The 17,362-nt window shown below is 35.9% G+C and overlaps 1 protein-coding gene across 1 annotated transcript in view; it reads left to right on the top strand.

Moving 5' to 3' along the window:
- The window catches only part of LOC138699507 (probable glutamate receptor), a 49,325-nt gene extending 33,439 nt beyond the window's left edge, over positions 1-15,886 (top strand). Inside the window, exons 6-10 of the mRNA XM_069825448.1 lie at positions 214-390; positions 5,795-6,030; positions 9,030-9,247; positions 12,057-12,313; positions 15,618-15,886. Of these exons, the coding sequence (XP_069681549.1) occupies positions 214-390; positions 5,795-6,030; positions 9,030-9,247; positions 12,057-12,313; positions 15,618-15,825 (1,096 nt within the window). The 3' untranslated portion in view covers positions 15,826-15,886. The remainder of the gene's footprint in view (positions 1-213; positions 391-5,794; positions 6,031-9,029; positions 9,248-12,056; positions 12,314-15,617) is intronic.
- The last annotated feature ends 1,476 nt before the right edge of the window (positions 15,887-17,362 follow it).

The following is a 17,362-nucleotide window of genomic DNA, read 5'->3' as shown; positions in this document are numbered from 1 at the left end:
TCCCATTCCACACGTAACTTGAAGTTGGGAGTTCTGAAGTGTTTTACTCACGCCCACGTTCAGGAGGAGCGTAGAATGATGCCTCTGATATTGGTTGAATAGCTTATTATACATCTCTCTTACCCTGCCGGCAATGTTTACGTCGCCTGTTAGACATTGTGGAACGAAATATAGTACTGGACAATAATGGAAATGAATACTTTGTCGTTATAGAACTGACTTTCGCTATCCTGAAGACGGCAACTTCGGGAAAGTGATGCAGAATGGCTCTTGGAACGGAGCTATGGGTATGGTTCAGAGAAAAGAGGTGGACTTCGGATGTTCCAGTTTCCTTATGACAAGGTCAAGAAATGAGGCTGTGAAATTTCTTTCTCCTCTGCTGGATGTCAAGTAAGTTGCTTTGTCTTTCATTAAGATGATCTATACGAGATATTTACAACCTATCTGAGGAAATACCATCAAGAATACTCAGACAGTTCTCCAAATTGAAGTGTTGACGACAGGCTGTTAAAGGGTAAGTTAATCCATATACAGGGTGACTTACGACTATAATTTAGGCAGAATTTTTTAAGCAATTTTTATTACTTCACAAATCGATACCAAAATTCTAAGATACTGTTGGCTGTTACAAGTTAATTTCTTACATCAGTTTTGCATAATTATGCCACAATTATTTACATTACTTGTACTCTTCTGTTTATTATAACTGTGTGTAACTTATATAATGCAAATTTCCATGAATACTAGGTACAAGACTATTGCTTTCGCTTGGTATCTGTTGTCTTTTAACTATTATTACTGCACATATTGTGTATGACTGCACGCTAAAAAAAACTCTAAATTTAGGAATCAGTTCTACAGGTAATTTTGAGTATAAAATGTCATATGAACATGGGTCCGATTATCATTAGTTTGAAAGTTTTCCGTAAAAATCCAAACGTCATACTGTGAATCAGGCTTTGGAGTTCCTTGCACCGTAATACAAACATTGCAACGTAAACTAAACGAAATGTTGCCCTGTGAAGTGAGGTACAAGGATGAAGGGGAAGATAGGCTACTGTCCGTTACTCAGGAGAAGACGAGCGGAAAGAATGTGACCTTCTTGACTATCGTTGCTGATTGTTATAAACAGAGCTCGGAACTTGGGGACTTGTGTCTTTGCACGTGGCTAAGCGACCGGACTTCAATGTCAACAAACTCCCGCTTCCAGCACAGAGATACTGTCAGGTCTGCTATAAAAGTGGTTTCTGACTGGAACAACATATTGGTAGTATTATGGTAGGTTGAAACACGTAATATTATAGCATATTAAAAATAAACATGAGAAATATATCAAATTTACTGTTCTGCTATGTACATTTTATTACAGTGTATGACTACGTACATTCGAAGGTTTTCGGATCCATAACTTCTTCGCTAATATGAAACGAGAAAAGCTTATTTCCAAGTCACATGAAGTGACGGGCGCAAACTTAAAATACTGAATGTTTTCACTGTCACTGTTTTCTGTTTGATTTTCAGCAGTTGCTAATTGATCTCGTATGTGAGAAAGATAAGTATATCCTAAGTTTTTCTCAAAAATACTTTTCACTTTGTTCTACGGTAGGTTCCTCTGCTACTTAATCCATGGCTATGGACAAATCTTCCACCAATTTAAGGGACTGCAATGTCTTTCAATGAATGCCGGTTTCCAGCCTCTAGTTTTTGTGTGGCACAACTTACAATATATAAACTCTCCACTCGAAGAAAATAATGTATCTCCTTCGAATTCCTCCACGAAATTCTGTACGTAAAATTTAAAAAATGTATTTTCAAACTTGTATAATATCCATTCGAATAACACGTATTTTCTAATTCCTCAAACAGACCGTTTATCTGTAATTCTCTGAATGTCATTGGCTTCGACATGCCACAGTTTCCTCGTCCCTCTTCCTCTCATTCGATTTGACCACTTTCTTAGTGCATACGACTGTCCTTGAGCACTTGCACCCTGAGCTGTGTGTACGTTGTACCTGTAACCTTACACATGCACATAAAACACAAGTCCCCAAGTTCCGAGCTTTGGTTATAAACATCGCTCAGATAAGCATCCCAGTAGCCAGGTTATTACTCGTGCAGGAAACATGAGTAACAATGCGTATGGAAATTAAAGCTACGTTGAACATAAGGAGACCTAATGTTTCCGCTTACTGCAGTACAAATATTGTACTTGTTGTCCCTTCCTCCTCAGTCCGCTCTCGTCTTCTGAGTCATCGACAGTAGGTCTGGTGAGTATCAGCAGCCTTTATCAGGAACATCTGTGCCGAGGTACGGAATGCTAAGCGCCATTCACATCCGTGCGGCCAAGTGCATTGAAATGGAAGGAGGGATATTTTATAATGTGCTCCCAAACTCAGGTTTGTTAATTTTATGATTAATACAATATTTTGAATTAATATATGTGTATTTCATCATCATCATAAATAACTTCAAGGTTTAGGCCGATGGCCTGTTCCGCCTCCAGAATTTTATCCATCAAACTGGTCTCTCCAACGTCTCTTTGGTCTTCCCACTCGTCTTCTTCGTGTAGGTCTATAACACCATTTTCTGAAAGGTATCCTGTCGTTGGGCATTCTTGTTATATGGTCGTACCAATTATTTCTATATTTTTCAATTATAGTTATTACACTCTCGATATTCAGTTCTCGACGTATATCTTCGTTTCTCTTATGGTCCTGTAGTCTAAATCCTGCTAGTGGCCTTAAGAGTCTCATCTCAGCGGCCTCAATTCTTCTCTGTTGGGCTCTAGTCAGAATCCACGTTTCTGAACCATATAACAATGTCGGAATTGCCAGTGTCTTGTAAAATTTGAGTAGAGTTTTTCTGTCGACTTTATTTATGAGTGTACATTTAATTGTACCAATAAGTCTTAAAAATTTATTTAACTTGTTTTCTACGTCTGTGGAGGATATGTAAGAGAGATCGCATCCAAGGTAAGTAAAAGAATTTACTTGTTCAATCATCTTATCCTCTATTACAATTTTAGTTCTTAGTGTATTATTTCCACAGAAACCAAATACTTTAGTTTTCCTGTGTGATATTTTTAGATTGTAGTTATTAGCAACAATTCTCAACAGATGGACTGCTCTCTGTAGGTTGTCTTAAGAATCAGCCATATATGTGTATTTTAAGTGAATAATTCTTAGTTCTTACTTACATAGGATTCAATTAGCTGTAACTTCTTAACTGTCGATAATCGGACCTCTGTTCACATGACATTTTATGCTCAAAATGATCTATAGGTCTGATTTATAAAACACGAGTCATTAGTTGAGAATCACCCTGTATACTGTAAAGAATTTAAACGATTTAAACTGCAAATCTTAAGAAAGTTATGAGAAGAAAATTTCTAATGATGCTTTGTAATTGCTGATTCCTCACCAGAGAAGTCCCTCCATTGCCCAAGTCTCGTGTGTGTCCTAAGGACTTATCCCTCCCCTAAAGGTACTGGCTTATAAGACCCAGAGAGTTAAACGGTTAAAGACAAGTAAATTATAAAGTACTGGGTCCTTGTAATCATCACACGTACTTGAGATCCTGTGAGTAAACAACTATATTTTATTTCTTTTCAATTATTTATTTGAATACATGCATATTTTTGTTACTGTTAATTTTGCTGTTTTATAATTCACACTACTGAGGAACATGTCGAAAATTAAGAGCACCAAGCGTTTCCTTCACAACGAACTTATAGAGAAGTTCGGAAAGGAATATTTTCTTATTAAAGGAAAAAAACACGAATTTTACAAGTTGTTAAAGTATAAGGACAGATAGAACTCGATTTTTTTTTCAAAAGCAATGTAATAACTAGACTTCGTTGAATTGCCACACGCAGCATGCAATCAGGTTGCCGATGTACGGTAGTATAGAGGAGGTGAGCGACCGCCAGGTCTCGTAGTATAAGCAGTTCATGTTAAGAGTTGTGACCGGGCCAACTAGATGAAGCAGCTACAGATAATGTATACCTAAGAAAGCACTTGTTTTTGCATTACTGTGGTTGGAATAGTCAAAGCTTAACATTTGTTCAGTACAGACAAGAATTCAATCAAACATACTACAATGAGAGTGTTGCTGTTCCAAACAATTGCCCCTGGAATACCCTTACCCCCGCAGCCAGTCTTGGCTCTTTGGAAAACGTGGTTGGATGCTGTTAATTATTATGCAGAATATCACGGCAAAATAATGGAGGTAATTGATGCATTGGATAGCACAGACAGTTCCGCTGTTGCAGCTGTAAAATCATTGCCTTCTGAACAGCTATTGGAAGATATTCTGTTCATTGATTCTAATTTTAAAATCGTGTCCAAAAGCATCATCCTGTTAGAATCGTCTAAACTACAACTGTCAGAAGCCCTTAATATAGTGGATAAAGTATCACAAACCGTTATCCAAAATAACAATTCACTAATTTCAGAAAAAGTGAAATGTAAGTTGAGAAACATTATTGCTAAAAATTTTGCCTATTCACGACTTCGTATTATAAATGATGTACCATCAGGTCACGACAATACATCTGAAGTTTGTGTACTAAAAGTAGTGACTTTCCGTTCTTCAAATATGTACGTATTACATCGTGTGATGTTGGACGTACATTTCCCAAAATAAAAACTGTTTAAGTGACCATCGGAGGAGGTTACTTTGCAGTCGCTCAAAATGTACGTAACTGTTCACTGCAATGCACATATTCAAGGATGATGTGAGTATGTTACATTAAATTTTAAGAGTTAATATATCTCAGTATAAAATAATTGTGTATTTACATGTTTAGACATTTCGTACTTCAATGATCATTCATTATATTTCTTGAATGCAGGATACAGGTTTCATTGTAACCGCAGTATACTGCTCAGTGTTTACATTAGAGGCATACTCCATCCTTTGCACGCCCCCTTCTCATACAGTCTATTCCGCATGCGCAGTTAACCTTGCGATTCTCGTGGCAATTCCACGAAGTCTAGTAATAACAAACGATACATGGAAAATATTTAATTATACAGTAAAAACTGGCCTTCAACATCAAAATCAGTCATAAAACATGAAAAAGAATTTCATCAAGTTGTGTAGTATAATGCTGAAAAAAAAACACTGAATTTTGCAAGCTGTTAAAGTATAAGGTCAGATAGAACTCGATTTTTTTCAAAAGCAGTGTAATAGCAAACGGTGCATGGAAAAGTAAAAACTGGCCTTCAACATCAAAATCAATAATAAAACATGAAAAAGAATTTCATCGAGATTTATGTAGTATAATGTTGGTATATGAAAGCATCCCTTTCAACAATATTTCAAAGCGTTTTTTGAAAAAAAGTTGTTTTGAATGAAAGTAGGTGATACTTTTCTTGTGAATGTATATTGTAATTCGGTGCATTGAATTATAAAGACATGTATTTTATGTAAGTGATATATATTATTTATTTTCTGCTCACACACAAATGATTATTTTTTATTGTTAAAACTTGTACAGTGAATAATGGAAATTGTTACATGTAATGTTAGGCAATTATTTTTTGTGCTAGAAATGCACTGTATATTTTATATCTGTGAACGTGAACATTGATTTCCTGTCTCACTGTGACTGAATGTTTACATGTTGAGGCAAGGAGTAAGTGCACTCTCAAGCTCCCATTCCCCTCGATCTACACAACACAGTCGACCGTGCGTTCGTAACTTAATGCGTTTTGGTACCCTGGGCCGCAGTCTGGTGATTTGTAATTATGTAAAATCCTGCGAGAATAGTGAGTTATTTTGTATGTTTCAGAACCACATTGGCCATTAAGGAACCCAACAGTTTCGAAGTGACCTGGACAGAGTTTCTGAAGCCCTTCTCGTGGCAGCTGTGGGCTGCACAGCTAATCTCTATGTTCCTAGTCTGCATCTGCCTCACGGTTTCTTTTCGAATTGGCCGTCACTATGGAAGAGAAGGTCTTGGAGAACCTTCATTCTACAGCATTGAGGATGCTGTACTTAACACAGTCTTCATATACTCGCAGAAGTGTAATATTGTTTACTTACATTTAAAACTAGAGTTATATTACAGTAAGTCTTCTAAAGTGCTCCAGCCAGAGTTGATACCTGACGGGAGAAGTCAATGTCACCAGTTATTACAAAGAATACTCCACCTAATGGTCTGTTTATGATGCAAACTGAAATTAAACTTTAGCAGTTTTAAAGTTTGGATGCAACTGTGAACAACGTAGTGTAAATGAGGGGGTCAGCGCAACAATGGTCTAAGCCACATTTTTAATGTAGAAAAAGCAAGTTAAAGTTATACGTCTGTAGTGCTCGGCAAATGTGGCACAAGTCAAAAATGTTAATTTTACAGGAGAAGGAAAAAAACTGTCTTCACACTGGTTTATGTCGATTTGATTTTATTCTGTATGAATTATTGTAATGGGAGAAATACTTATGTCTCTTTTCCCAAGCAAGCAGATCTTCCGTAAGTTGTCAATAAATTAATAAAAAATGTTTGTGGAAACTGACTTATGCCACTTTTCCCAAGCACTGCAGATATATATATATATATATATATATATATATATATATATATATATATATATATACGATATTTTTAGGGGAAAATTACATGCTTCATAACATGTATCGTAGCTCCTAAATGAGGCATCGAAGACCATGGGTTGTTTTACAAAAAATGATTTTCATTGCAAGATCTGTCGATCCCAGAATTTGTCGGAAAGATCCTGAAACACTCTGTATAAACTCTCACTATGCAGATGATGATGATGATGACGATGATGATGATGGTGATGGTGGTGAGGTAAAATAGAGCCTAACTAGTGGTATTTAACTTAGCCGTAAGGAAATAATTCACTCAGAACGAAATGGTATGATGGTGGTGGTGGTGATGGTGATGATGATGATGATGATGATGATGATGATGATGATGATGATGATGATTTCGTTGTGAATGAATTATTTGTTCACGGTTACGACAAATAACACTAGTTATGCTTTTTTACTTGGTTATTTAACGACACTGTTATTTAGCATCGCTGGAATTGGTGATAGCGAGATGAGGCCGAGGATTCACCACAGATTGCCTGACATTCATTTTACTTACTTACTTACTTACAAATGGCTTTTAAGGAACCCGAAGATTCATTTCCGCCCTCACATAAGCCCACCATCGGTCCCTATCCTGTGCAAGATTAATCCAGTCTCTATCATCATATCCCACCTCCCTCAAATCCATTTTAATATTATCCTCCCATCTACGTCTCGACCTCCCTAAAGGTCTTTTTCCCTCCGGTCTCCCAACTAACACTCTGGATTCGCCCATATGTGCTACATGCCCTGCCCATCTCAAACGTCTGGATTTTAAGTCCTAATTATGTCAGGTGAAGAATACAATGCGTGCAGTTCTGTGTTGTGTAACTTTCTCCATTCTCCTGTAACTTCATCCCGCTTAGCCCCAAATATTTTCCTAAGCACCTTATTCTCAAACACCCTTAACCTATGTTCTTCTCTCAGAGTGAGAGTCCAAGTTTCACAACCATACAGAACAACCGGTAATATAACTGTTTCATAAATTCTAACTTTCAGATTTTTGGACAGCAGACTGGATGATAAGAGCTTCTCAACCGAATAATAACACGCATTTTACGGTTGGAAAAAATCTCGGGAAAAACCCAGCCAGGTAATCAGCTCAAGTGGGATTCGAACACGCGCCCGAGCTCAACTCTGGATCAAGAAGCAAACGCGCTACCGCCTGAACCACGTCGTAGGCAGTTAGGCTCCGTTTTACTTGATGCCCTTTTTAGAATTATAAATTATAATTTAGCACAATTTAGACAAAACAAATAGAAATGTAAGCTTTTACTTGAAATACAGACAAGCGTGTGAACATAGTAAATTTGTATAAAATTTTGTTAATAATATGAGTTCCGGAACACAGGATCCTCCATAATATTTATGGCTCTTTCTTCACTTTCCTTCACTTTTTGGGTTATAAGAATTTGGTTTCGAACCCAATCCAGAAAAAGTAAGTTGTCCTTGTTATTGTAATGCGTCATAAATTATTTAACTTGTGTGTGACTTTGTAAACATCTCACGAAACTAAAATGTGTAATGTAATAGAGAGGAACTGACTTGTTGCAAAATACGTAATACATGGACTAAAAAAGTATATTACCTTCATGACACTTTTATCTTTTCCATCCGTCTTTCTTTTTCCCTTTCTTCTCATCTTGCTATCCTGGATTTTTCCCAAAGCGATATCTCCCTCTGCCAAACTCTTCATCTCTACCTTTCAGGTTTCTGAATGTTTAATGGTTATATATGAAGGGTTCAGAGCCATAGTGGGCCAAGCGCCATTTATTAAAACGGAGAAAGCAAGGGTTAAATTTATGTGAATACCATTGTTTAATGAAGGTTGACATATAATTTAATTTTAAAGTGCATACTTTATCTTACTTGCTATATGTTTCGTTAAATTATGGTAATCACTTAATTTTAACGTTGTTTTCTCCGTTTTTAATAAATGGCACTTGGCCCACTATGGCTCTGAACCCTTCATATATTACAGAATAAATATTTAAATTATCTCATTATTATTGTTATTATTATTATTATTATTATTATTATTATTATTATTATTATTATTATTATTATTACTATTTCTTACCAGTGTTTATTATTTTCTCACTAACATTACTTATCCAACTTTAATTATTTACTTTCATGTTGTTTTATGGTCTAGATATTAATGTAATAACTATGTAACTTATTTTATTCTATTAGAATTATAGTCTGGCTGGGCGGAAAAAAGGCCTACTGGCCTTAACTCTGCCAGATTAAATAAATACATAATTATTAAATTATTATTTATGTCCACATTCCTTTCCCTGTCTTAAATTTTTCTTGCCCACTTTCATTGTTTTCTTTTTATATATAGTTCTACATTTATTTTCTCGATTCCCACTTAAAATGATTAAAATAATATTTTACAAGGTCTCTAACAGACTGCAATTTTACAGCCCAGGATGGCACGCCTAGGTCCGTCCCTTGCCGCACTGTGTATTGGACTGCACAGATCACCGCGCTCATCTTAATGAGCGGCTACTCTGCCTGTCTCATCTCCTACCTGACCACGAGGGAAGTGAAGTTGCCTTTCACCAGCCTTCGCGAGTTTCTCGAATTGAATGACTTCCAGCTAGAAGTGCTAGCTAACTCAGCATTTTCTGATTATTTTAAGGTAACATCTGAGATTACCTCATGATAATTATACGAGAGTACTCACATAATCACCACCAATATTACCTATCAATACCATCAATACAATAACCTACACCAAAACCACCATAGTTACCTGCATCAACACCATTAACTACATTAGGTTTACTATTCACTAATGATTAAATCCCATTGCATTCATATTATTCCCATTATATCGATATATTTCATATTTAGGTATTTAATTCCTATAACATATTCGTATTTGCAGTAAACTATTACTTTATTAAGTTAATTTTCATCTGTTAACTAACTAGCTAACTCAACTTAATTATAAGTCTATATATTGCATATAGATTGATCGGAGTCCTATTAGCTCATAAATCAAATTATTAATTTTTTGTTTAGGTTTTATCTCTTAAATGGATATAATTAAATAAACTTATATTAGTCGTTAAAATTTAATTCGAGGGTATTGCTGTAGCATCTTGAGTGTATTGTAAATATTCATAATTTAAGTATGTATTATGCTATTTGTGTCGCTCCTGTATTGATTAAATCTGGTTGAATGGAAGTGAAGGCCCAAAGGCTTTAACTCTGCCAGCGAAAATAAAATATTCTGCAACCATCATTACCTTATCAATACCACCATAATTACCCATCTCTATTATTTGGTACCTATATCAACACCACCATCCTTTTCTACATAAACACCACAATCAATATCTATATCAACACCAACATAATTACCTGCATCAACACATTTTTAATTACACAAGACTTACTGCTATCATTATCATTATCAACACCACCATCTGTACTCAACTCCATACCTCCATTATTTAATACCTATATCAATACCATCATTTCCTACATCAAAACCACTAAAAAACCTATATCAACACTTACCAGGATCAGCAAATTTTTTACCTACATTGCTACCATCATTACCCATACCAACACACTCTCATTACACACCTCAATTATTTAATACTTACATCAGCATCATCACTACTTTATTATCTACAGCAAATAATCTTCATTACCTTACAGTAACACTTTCATCATTGCCTGTATCATCTCTTTCACTACCCGTACCAATTCCATCATCACTACCTACGTCAACATCACAAGCAATATCTGTATCAACACCTGCATCAGTACCATTATTATCTTCATTATCACCATCATTGCCCAGATCACCTCCACACTCATTACCTAACTTCACATCCCCATTATTACCAATACCAACACCTGTATGAGTATAGGTACACATCAGCACTATTTTTACCTACAAGAACATCTCCATCACCTGCACCAACACCTATATAAATGCCGTAATCCTCATCTACACAATTACGATTATCATTGTGTGCATAATCACTTCCAATACCTGAACTCACACCAACATATTGTGACGGCCACGTGAGATTCGACCTCACGACCGGCGGAGGAAGGGCTAGGTCGGCCGTCGTTCAGGCAGGTTGCGCGCGCATCTGCTTCCTGGGGCATGTGCTGTGGCGGAGAGAAGCGAGGGGAGAGAGCGACCGCGGCAGAGAGGAGAGAAATCCAGATTATTCGAGAGTGGAATTTTCCGGAAATTCCGAACAATCGTACTTTCTCGTAACTATGGTGTGGTTATAAATTACGACACGCGAGTAAACTTGGGCAGTTTAGCAGTTAGTAGTGTTGTTATAGTCAGTGGACAGCAAGCCAGACAGTCTTGTGTAGCAGTGAAGCCAGCTTCGAGGCCGGAGCTCGACTTGAGTTGTGTCCGTAACTGTGGAGCCGGAAGTCCTGAGTTCCAGTGCAGTGGACCGCAGTTGGGTGACCCGAGTTCGATGTTCAGTGGACTGTCTCTGAAGGTCTGGGATTCGAGATACTGTGAACTCGAGTGATTGAGCTAGAAGAGCTTAGTTCTGATTTGTAAATAGTGCTTTGTGAACATTAGTTAAAATTAACAGTTCATTGTTGTTCTCAATAATTCAAGTAAATTGTCATTGTCGTCTGTGGAGTGCAATAACGAATACTGTGTTACTGTGTGGAGTGGAAATCCCATTGTTGACGGGAGCAGAATTAAATTGTAGAAAGTAATTATTGTTGCTTTGAATAAAAGTTACATTGTTGACTTGGAATAAATTTACAATATTATTAATAAATTAAATTTGCACCACGATTATTATCTGCAATAACATTTTTAAATGCATCACCATTACGATTAACTTTATCAACACCATTAATACTTACAGCAAGACCAGCATATTTGCCTAAACTAACATCATTGTTACCATCAAGAACAAAGATCATGACTAATGCAACAGCAACTCCCATCATTATTACCAACGCTGAAATAAATTTTATATAAACCTTTTGTGACTGATTGGGTGTTCTACATTTTCACTCTGTCAATACTGTGCTAGTGTTAATATTATTTAGAATTCTTGAATGTTGAGTTATGTATAAGTTCTCTTTTCACGTATTCTCACACTGATGTACCACATATCCATTATGAAATTATTATTACATTAAAAAAACTTAAGTTTGGATTCTGAAGTCCTAGCAAAGTTAATAAGAAGTGATAATGTTACATATTCCTGAATGGACTGAAAGTATTGCAAAATTTAGTGTTAAACCCTAAAAGTACTTCAGCATCTCAATAATTCTAGTTATTTTTAAATATTTTAAATCTATAATAATTAACAGAACTCTCCTATAAATCTAAACCTTTAGATACTGACTCGATCAAACATTTTATATACTATATTTAAGAAGATAAATGTGTTCAATTGACTAATATTTTATTCTTTACTCGAGCGTTTTTATGTTTACAGAATTCTTCAGACGAAGTTCTGATGAGAATTGATAAAAAATTCATTGCAAATAGAGAAACTGTAGCTCCGAAATCTGAAGAAGAGGGTTTACGTCGTGTGTGTGTCAGGGACAGGTACGCGTACATGACATTTCCGGAGGTTGTCTCTCTACATAAAGGACCCTGCAAGAGAACAATCGTTCCGAAGATAAACTTCCCAGGGTCTGTCTCAGTCATTACCAACAAGGACAACCCTTATCGTGAAATATTCAACTACAAGTGAGTAAATTAGCAAATATCTATGACACTGCTTTGTCGTAAATGTGTGTATCGAAAGGTCACTAGAGAACCGGATAACAGAATGAGGGATTGTCGTTGTTACTGTCATTGTCAAATGGAGAAATGGGAGGAGGAACTTTCAAAAGGTACGTGAAAACTCTTTTGTGCAAGGGAATTTTGGGCTGATAAAAGTGAATATGTGAGCTCCAAGCCTGTTGGCCATTTGTCTCACTACTAGTCTCGCCGTTCCACTGAAGGAAATTTAGAGAATTTTGAAGGGGAAAGCAGAAAGTGGACATAATCGAATAGCTACCAAAGGAGAGGGGAGAAGCATGACAGAACAGCAACTGGTTCAAAAACGCGGAGAGATGTCAAAAGACTACACACTGGGATTCCACAGTCCTCGCAAGAGAAGGGATCCGAACCCTTACACTGTGCGATCCAAGTACCGAAAACAATATGCAAAATCCACAGCTCCTATTTCGAAGGTTTTAATTTGGAAAAATGCCGGAAATTGTGTGGGGAAGGAAACGTAGGTCTGTGATCCATTCTTTTGGGGCTCATCCCAACATTTGCCTTAGCTCCTCAGACAAACCACAGGCGGAGAGCTTTCAGTTGTTCATTTTGAACTCGTACTAAGGAATGTACCCCGAGTTCAATGACTCCTTTGCACAGCAGTGATGTGTTACTGGAAAAATTGAATGCAGAGGTTGCAAACAAAACAGGTCATTTCCACCAAAAACAAAAAATGAGTTTTTTTTTTTACAGTTTCGGTATGTTTAGAGGCATCATACTGAATATGTTCCTGTTTTTATTTTAGCTCGGTCATTTCTATGAGAAACAGTATGGTAAAATCAGTATTATCAATTAAAACTGGATAAGCCACCGGCGTGGCTCAGTCGGTTAAAGCGCTTGCCTGCCGGCCTGAAGTTGCGCTCGAGCGTGAGTTCAAACCCCGCTTGGGCTGATTACCTGGTTGGGTTTTTTCAGAGGTTTTTCCCAACTGTAAGGTGAATGCCAGGTAATCTATGCCGAATCCTTGGTCTCATCTCGCAAAATACCATCTCGCTATCACCAATTTCATCGACGCTAAATAACGTCGTAGTGATACAGCGTCGTTAAATAACCACCTAAAAAACTGGATAATTTCATATCATACTAATGACAATATTTTAATTGTCTTTTCATGTATCAAAAAAGGACATTTCCAACATCCTATGTGTGTTGTAATTACCAATGTATTCAAAATCGGTTATTTCCACTTCTATGTGCAAGAGTTACAATATCTTATTGCTAATTGGAATTATTGTGAAAGTGTTGCAATAGGCTATACATATTTTTCCATGATACAGTAGAATGAAAGTGAAGGAAATCTAGGGAGTTAGCTATTCAGTTCATATTTTTATTTTCATGGAATGTGCATTCGTATAGTTGAGCTAAATGTATTTTGATTGAAATTATTGTCAAACTGCTACTGTACGGGTGATTATGCAGTAAGCATCGGCAAGGTTGTCATCTTCCGTCAATAGACGTCCTGGACACACAGTTTCTTGTTAGAGTGTAAAGGGACTCACAATATGCTAGTCATAAGACAATTTTCCCAATTTAATTAAAATATATGTATATATTTGGTAATGTAAGCCTGTGTGTTCTGGACCCTATTGCTGGAAGATTGCTTGGCAGATGCTTACTACATAATTACCATGTAATGTTATATTCGTTACTCGATACAGTTGATGTAAGTGACATGTATATTTTTTACCGTTATAAATGTCTAATAGCTTTCTTTCGATCAAAAGCGAACATTTCCCTCATATTTCCAAACAAAACCAGGTACTTCCAAAAGATCGTTGTCTATAAAATGCACAGAAAATATCTATAATCATGATTATTGGCACCATTAGAACAACGGACGTAACATGTACGACCATAAAATTATCGTTCATTTTTTGGTAAGGTGGAGGTTCGATACAGTTTTTTCTACTTCCTGAATACTATACAGTTTTGGAAATGACCGGTATTGTTCGCAACCCCCACAAAATTAACATGAGCCAAACACGCGCAGGGGGGAAACTGATGTCATGACGTGTACAGCTCAAGCATTTTGTCAATCCCACTCTTCCTACAGAGCTGCGCACGAGATCGGATGAGTCTACTTACGAATTATAGGGGAATGGGTTAGTCTTTGCCTTGAACTCGGTAGACACACGCCCGACTTTCCCTTCTACTTTTACACCCTCCACAGAAACGTTCCCGTACTGCATATCGCGAGTGTCTTGACAAATTGCATGAGCTATATTTGGCTCAGGTCTTGCGAGATACACGCAGAGGGGAAGGTATGATGATGTCATCTTAGCCTCCTTCGCATACCAATGCTTGGTTTATGTCCTACCTTCGCAGTAATATTTTTGTCATTCTAGAGCGAATAATATAGGCGGAACACTGTGTTTAAAACACTTTGTGCATACGTTTATGTTGAATTGTACATTGAATTGAAATTACGTAAAATAATATATTATTTTGTTTTATTGAGGAATTGTCAATAAGTTTATTACGCACAATATACTTAACTTTATTTCAATCGGTAATTATGTATGGAATTATAGGATGGGTTAGCTTATATAAATCCAGTTTTAATCCACTTTATTTATTACAGAAGAAAATAATTAATATATGTCTTCATAAACCTATTGATTTTCCATCTCAGAAATTGTTTTTAGAAGACAAATTTATTATATTATATTATATTATATTATATTATATTATATTATATTATATTATATAATATTATATTATATTATATTATATTATATTATATTATATTATGTTATATTATATTAATAAACTTCATACATAAACATCGAAATAATTTTGAATTGTATTCACATAGTTATGAAAGAAAAGGTATGAATTCTTTAAGATTGTTTGAACCAAAATGCAACACTGTTACAGTATTTAATCATAGTAGTAATTTAGGCCCAAGTATATATAACAAATGTATATTTAAATATCCTGATCTTGTCAATTCGAATAGTTCTAGTCCTAAATTTAAAAAGTTATATATGGATTTTATAAATAATGAAAAATTGTAAATTTAAATTTATATATTCTTATTGCGTAGTAGACATAAAACAAATTGTATTATATAATTATTAATTTCAATTCAGGAATCCACCCCTGAGCACGAGTTCTACTCCTTCAGGGGCTAGCTAAAGTTTTTCTGTATATATTATATTTTGTGTAACAATTATTAGCAAAATAAAACTACATAAATACATGTTAGCCCATGTATGTGTTTTTATAGGATTATCAACCTTCGAACCAGCGGACTTCTGAGGAGACTTCACAATAAATTCTTTCCGAAATCAATAAAGAGTTCAGAAATTCCGCAGCCCGAAGTAGACCTCTTTCGAGTCAAGCCCATTTTTGCGATATACAGTGTGGCTCTTCTGTCATCTTTATTGTTGCTTCTCGCAGAAATAAGAAGGAACAGGAGATCGGGTTCAATGTAAGTAGTCAAGTAGATCAATACTTGTCTAATTGTGTTTGTAGTTGGACTCAGATTGAATTCTTTGTCGCTCCTCACTCTAATAAAGTATTTCAAGTAATTGTGATGTCTAATAACTACCTTTCCTGCTCCTTGATCTTTCCGTCCTTTATTTTTGTCACGTGTAGAATCATTGACACTGACGATCAATTAGTTCATGGTGTTTATACAGGGACATCATTTTATTTTTACTAACATTTTTAATATTAACCTGTCTATATCTTTAAAGAACCGGAAACACAGTTTGCTATCCCCTTCCACGAATGTAGTTCGATGATACTGGCGTAAAACACAAATCACTCTACTAGGTATGGGAAGGAAGAAATGTAGTTCATCCATTTACGTAAACTAGGAAATATCGCAATTTTGAGTTTGATAATTTTCATTAGGTTTTTGTTTAATCAAAGTACAGTACTGTATTAAGAATAAGTGTTTTTACTTACGAACTGAGTTATCCATGCGAATGTACTCATTATGCAGTGTATATTATACTGTCTACAGCTCATTAGCGTACAATATAGAGAAAGAAGTTAAATTGAAAAATAATCATAATATGAACATTTAAACACAAGTTTGAAATTGGTGGCCGTTCATTTCGATGCAGTCTTCAGTTCTTTTGTGCATATTATCGCACTATAGACTACTGCATCTAATTCCAATTGCCAGTTTCGTCCTTCGTACTAGTAACTCATGTTGAAATAATTCTGTACCTACTCTACGTACTGTAAATTCAATCTTCACTTCTGCCGGACCCGAAAATATAAAATTACTCAGACATGCTATCTACTGTCCGTCCAAGTGATTATGCCGCAGAATTGTAGAAAGGGGGGAAATTACGTGACAGTTAATTACTTAACGAGGCCCTTTTATTTAAGTTAAATTAAACAGCTGTATAATATTATGTAAAGGTCCAATTCCAAACAGAAATTAATGTTTTCAGAAAAGAGCTAAGACAGCCCAGCTATTATAGAGGGGCGAGCAGAAGCAGGTGGGAGAAATCGGGATGCGACGTAGGCAAACGGACAGTACCTGTGCGAAAATATGATTCAATATTGAAAGCTCTTTCGTCACTGGAAAACGCGAACATATTTCTGGAACGTACTATACTCATTCAGTACTGCTTACTATCTGCGGTCTTGGTTCTGTGTGGAGTTGGAACTTCATTAGTAGAAGGGGTGGGAGTGAAGTAGATTCAAAAACTCAGGTACAATAAAAATTGAAGTAAAAATAAAATGATGTCCCTGTATATCTTCTACCACTTTGAAAGAAGACTTAATTCCCAAAATTACATTTTTTCCATCTTCCTTCAAAAGTAACACCGCAGTCTTTCTTTGGTTCTTTGGAGAGCCAAGGAAATTTACGCAAAACGTTGCAGGAAAAGAGCATAATTGGTTATTCCGCTTTGTATGAACCCTTTTACAGGACTCGAAAATATTCATTAAGGCAAGAGAAGAACTAACAACGTTCCTTAGCAATAAACCATTCTGTTGATCAATATCTGT

The sequence above is a fragment of the Periplaneta americana genome, chromosome 5 (genome assembly GCF_040183065.1).
Source record: "Periplaneta americana isolate PAMFEO1 chromosome 5, P.americana_PAMFEO1_priV1, whole genome shotgun sequence".
Classification (NCBI taxonomy): domain Eukaryota; kingdom Metazoa; phylum Arthropoda; class Insecta; order Blattodea; family Blattidae; genus Periplaneta; species Periplaneta americana.
Note: the sequence above shows the minus strand (reverse complement) of the source record. Positions and strands in the feature narration are given on the sequence as shown.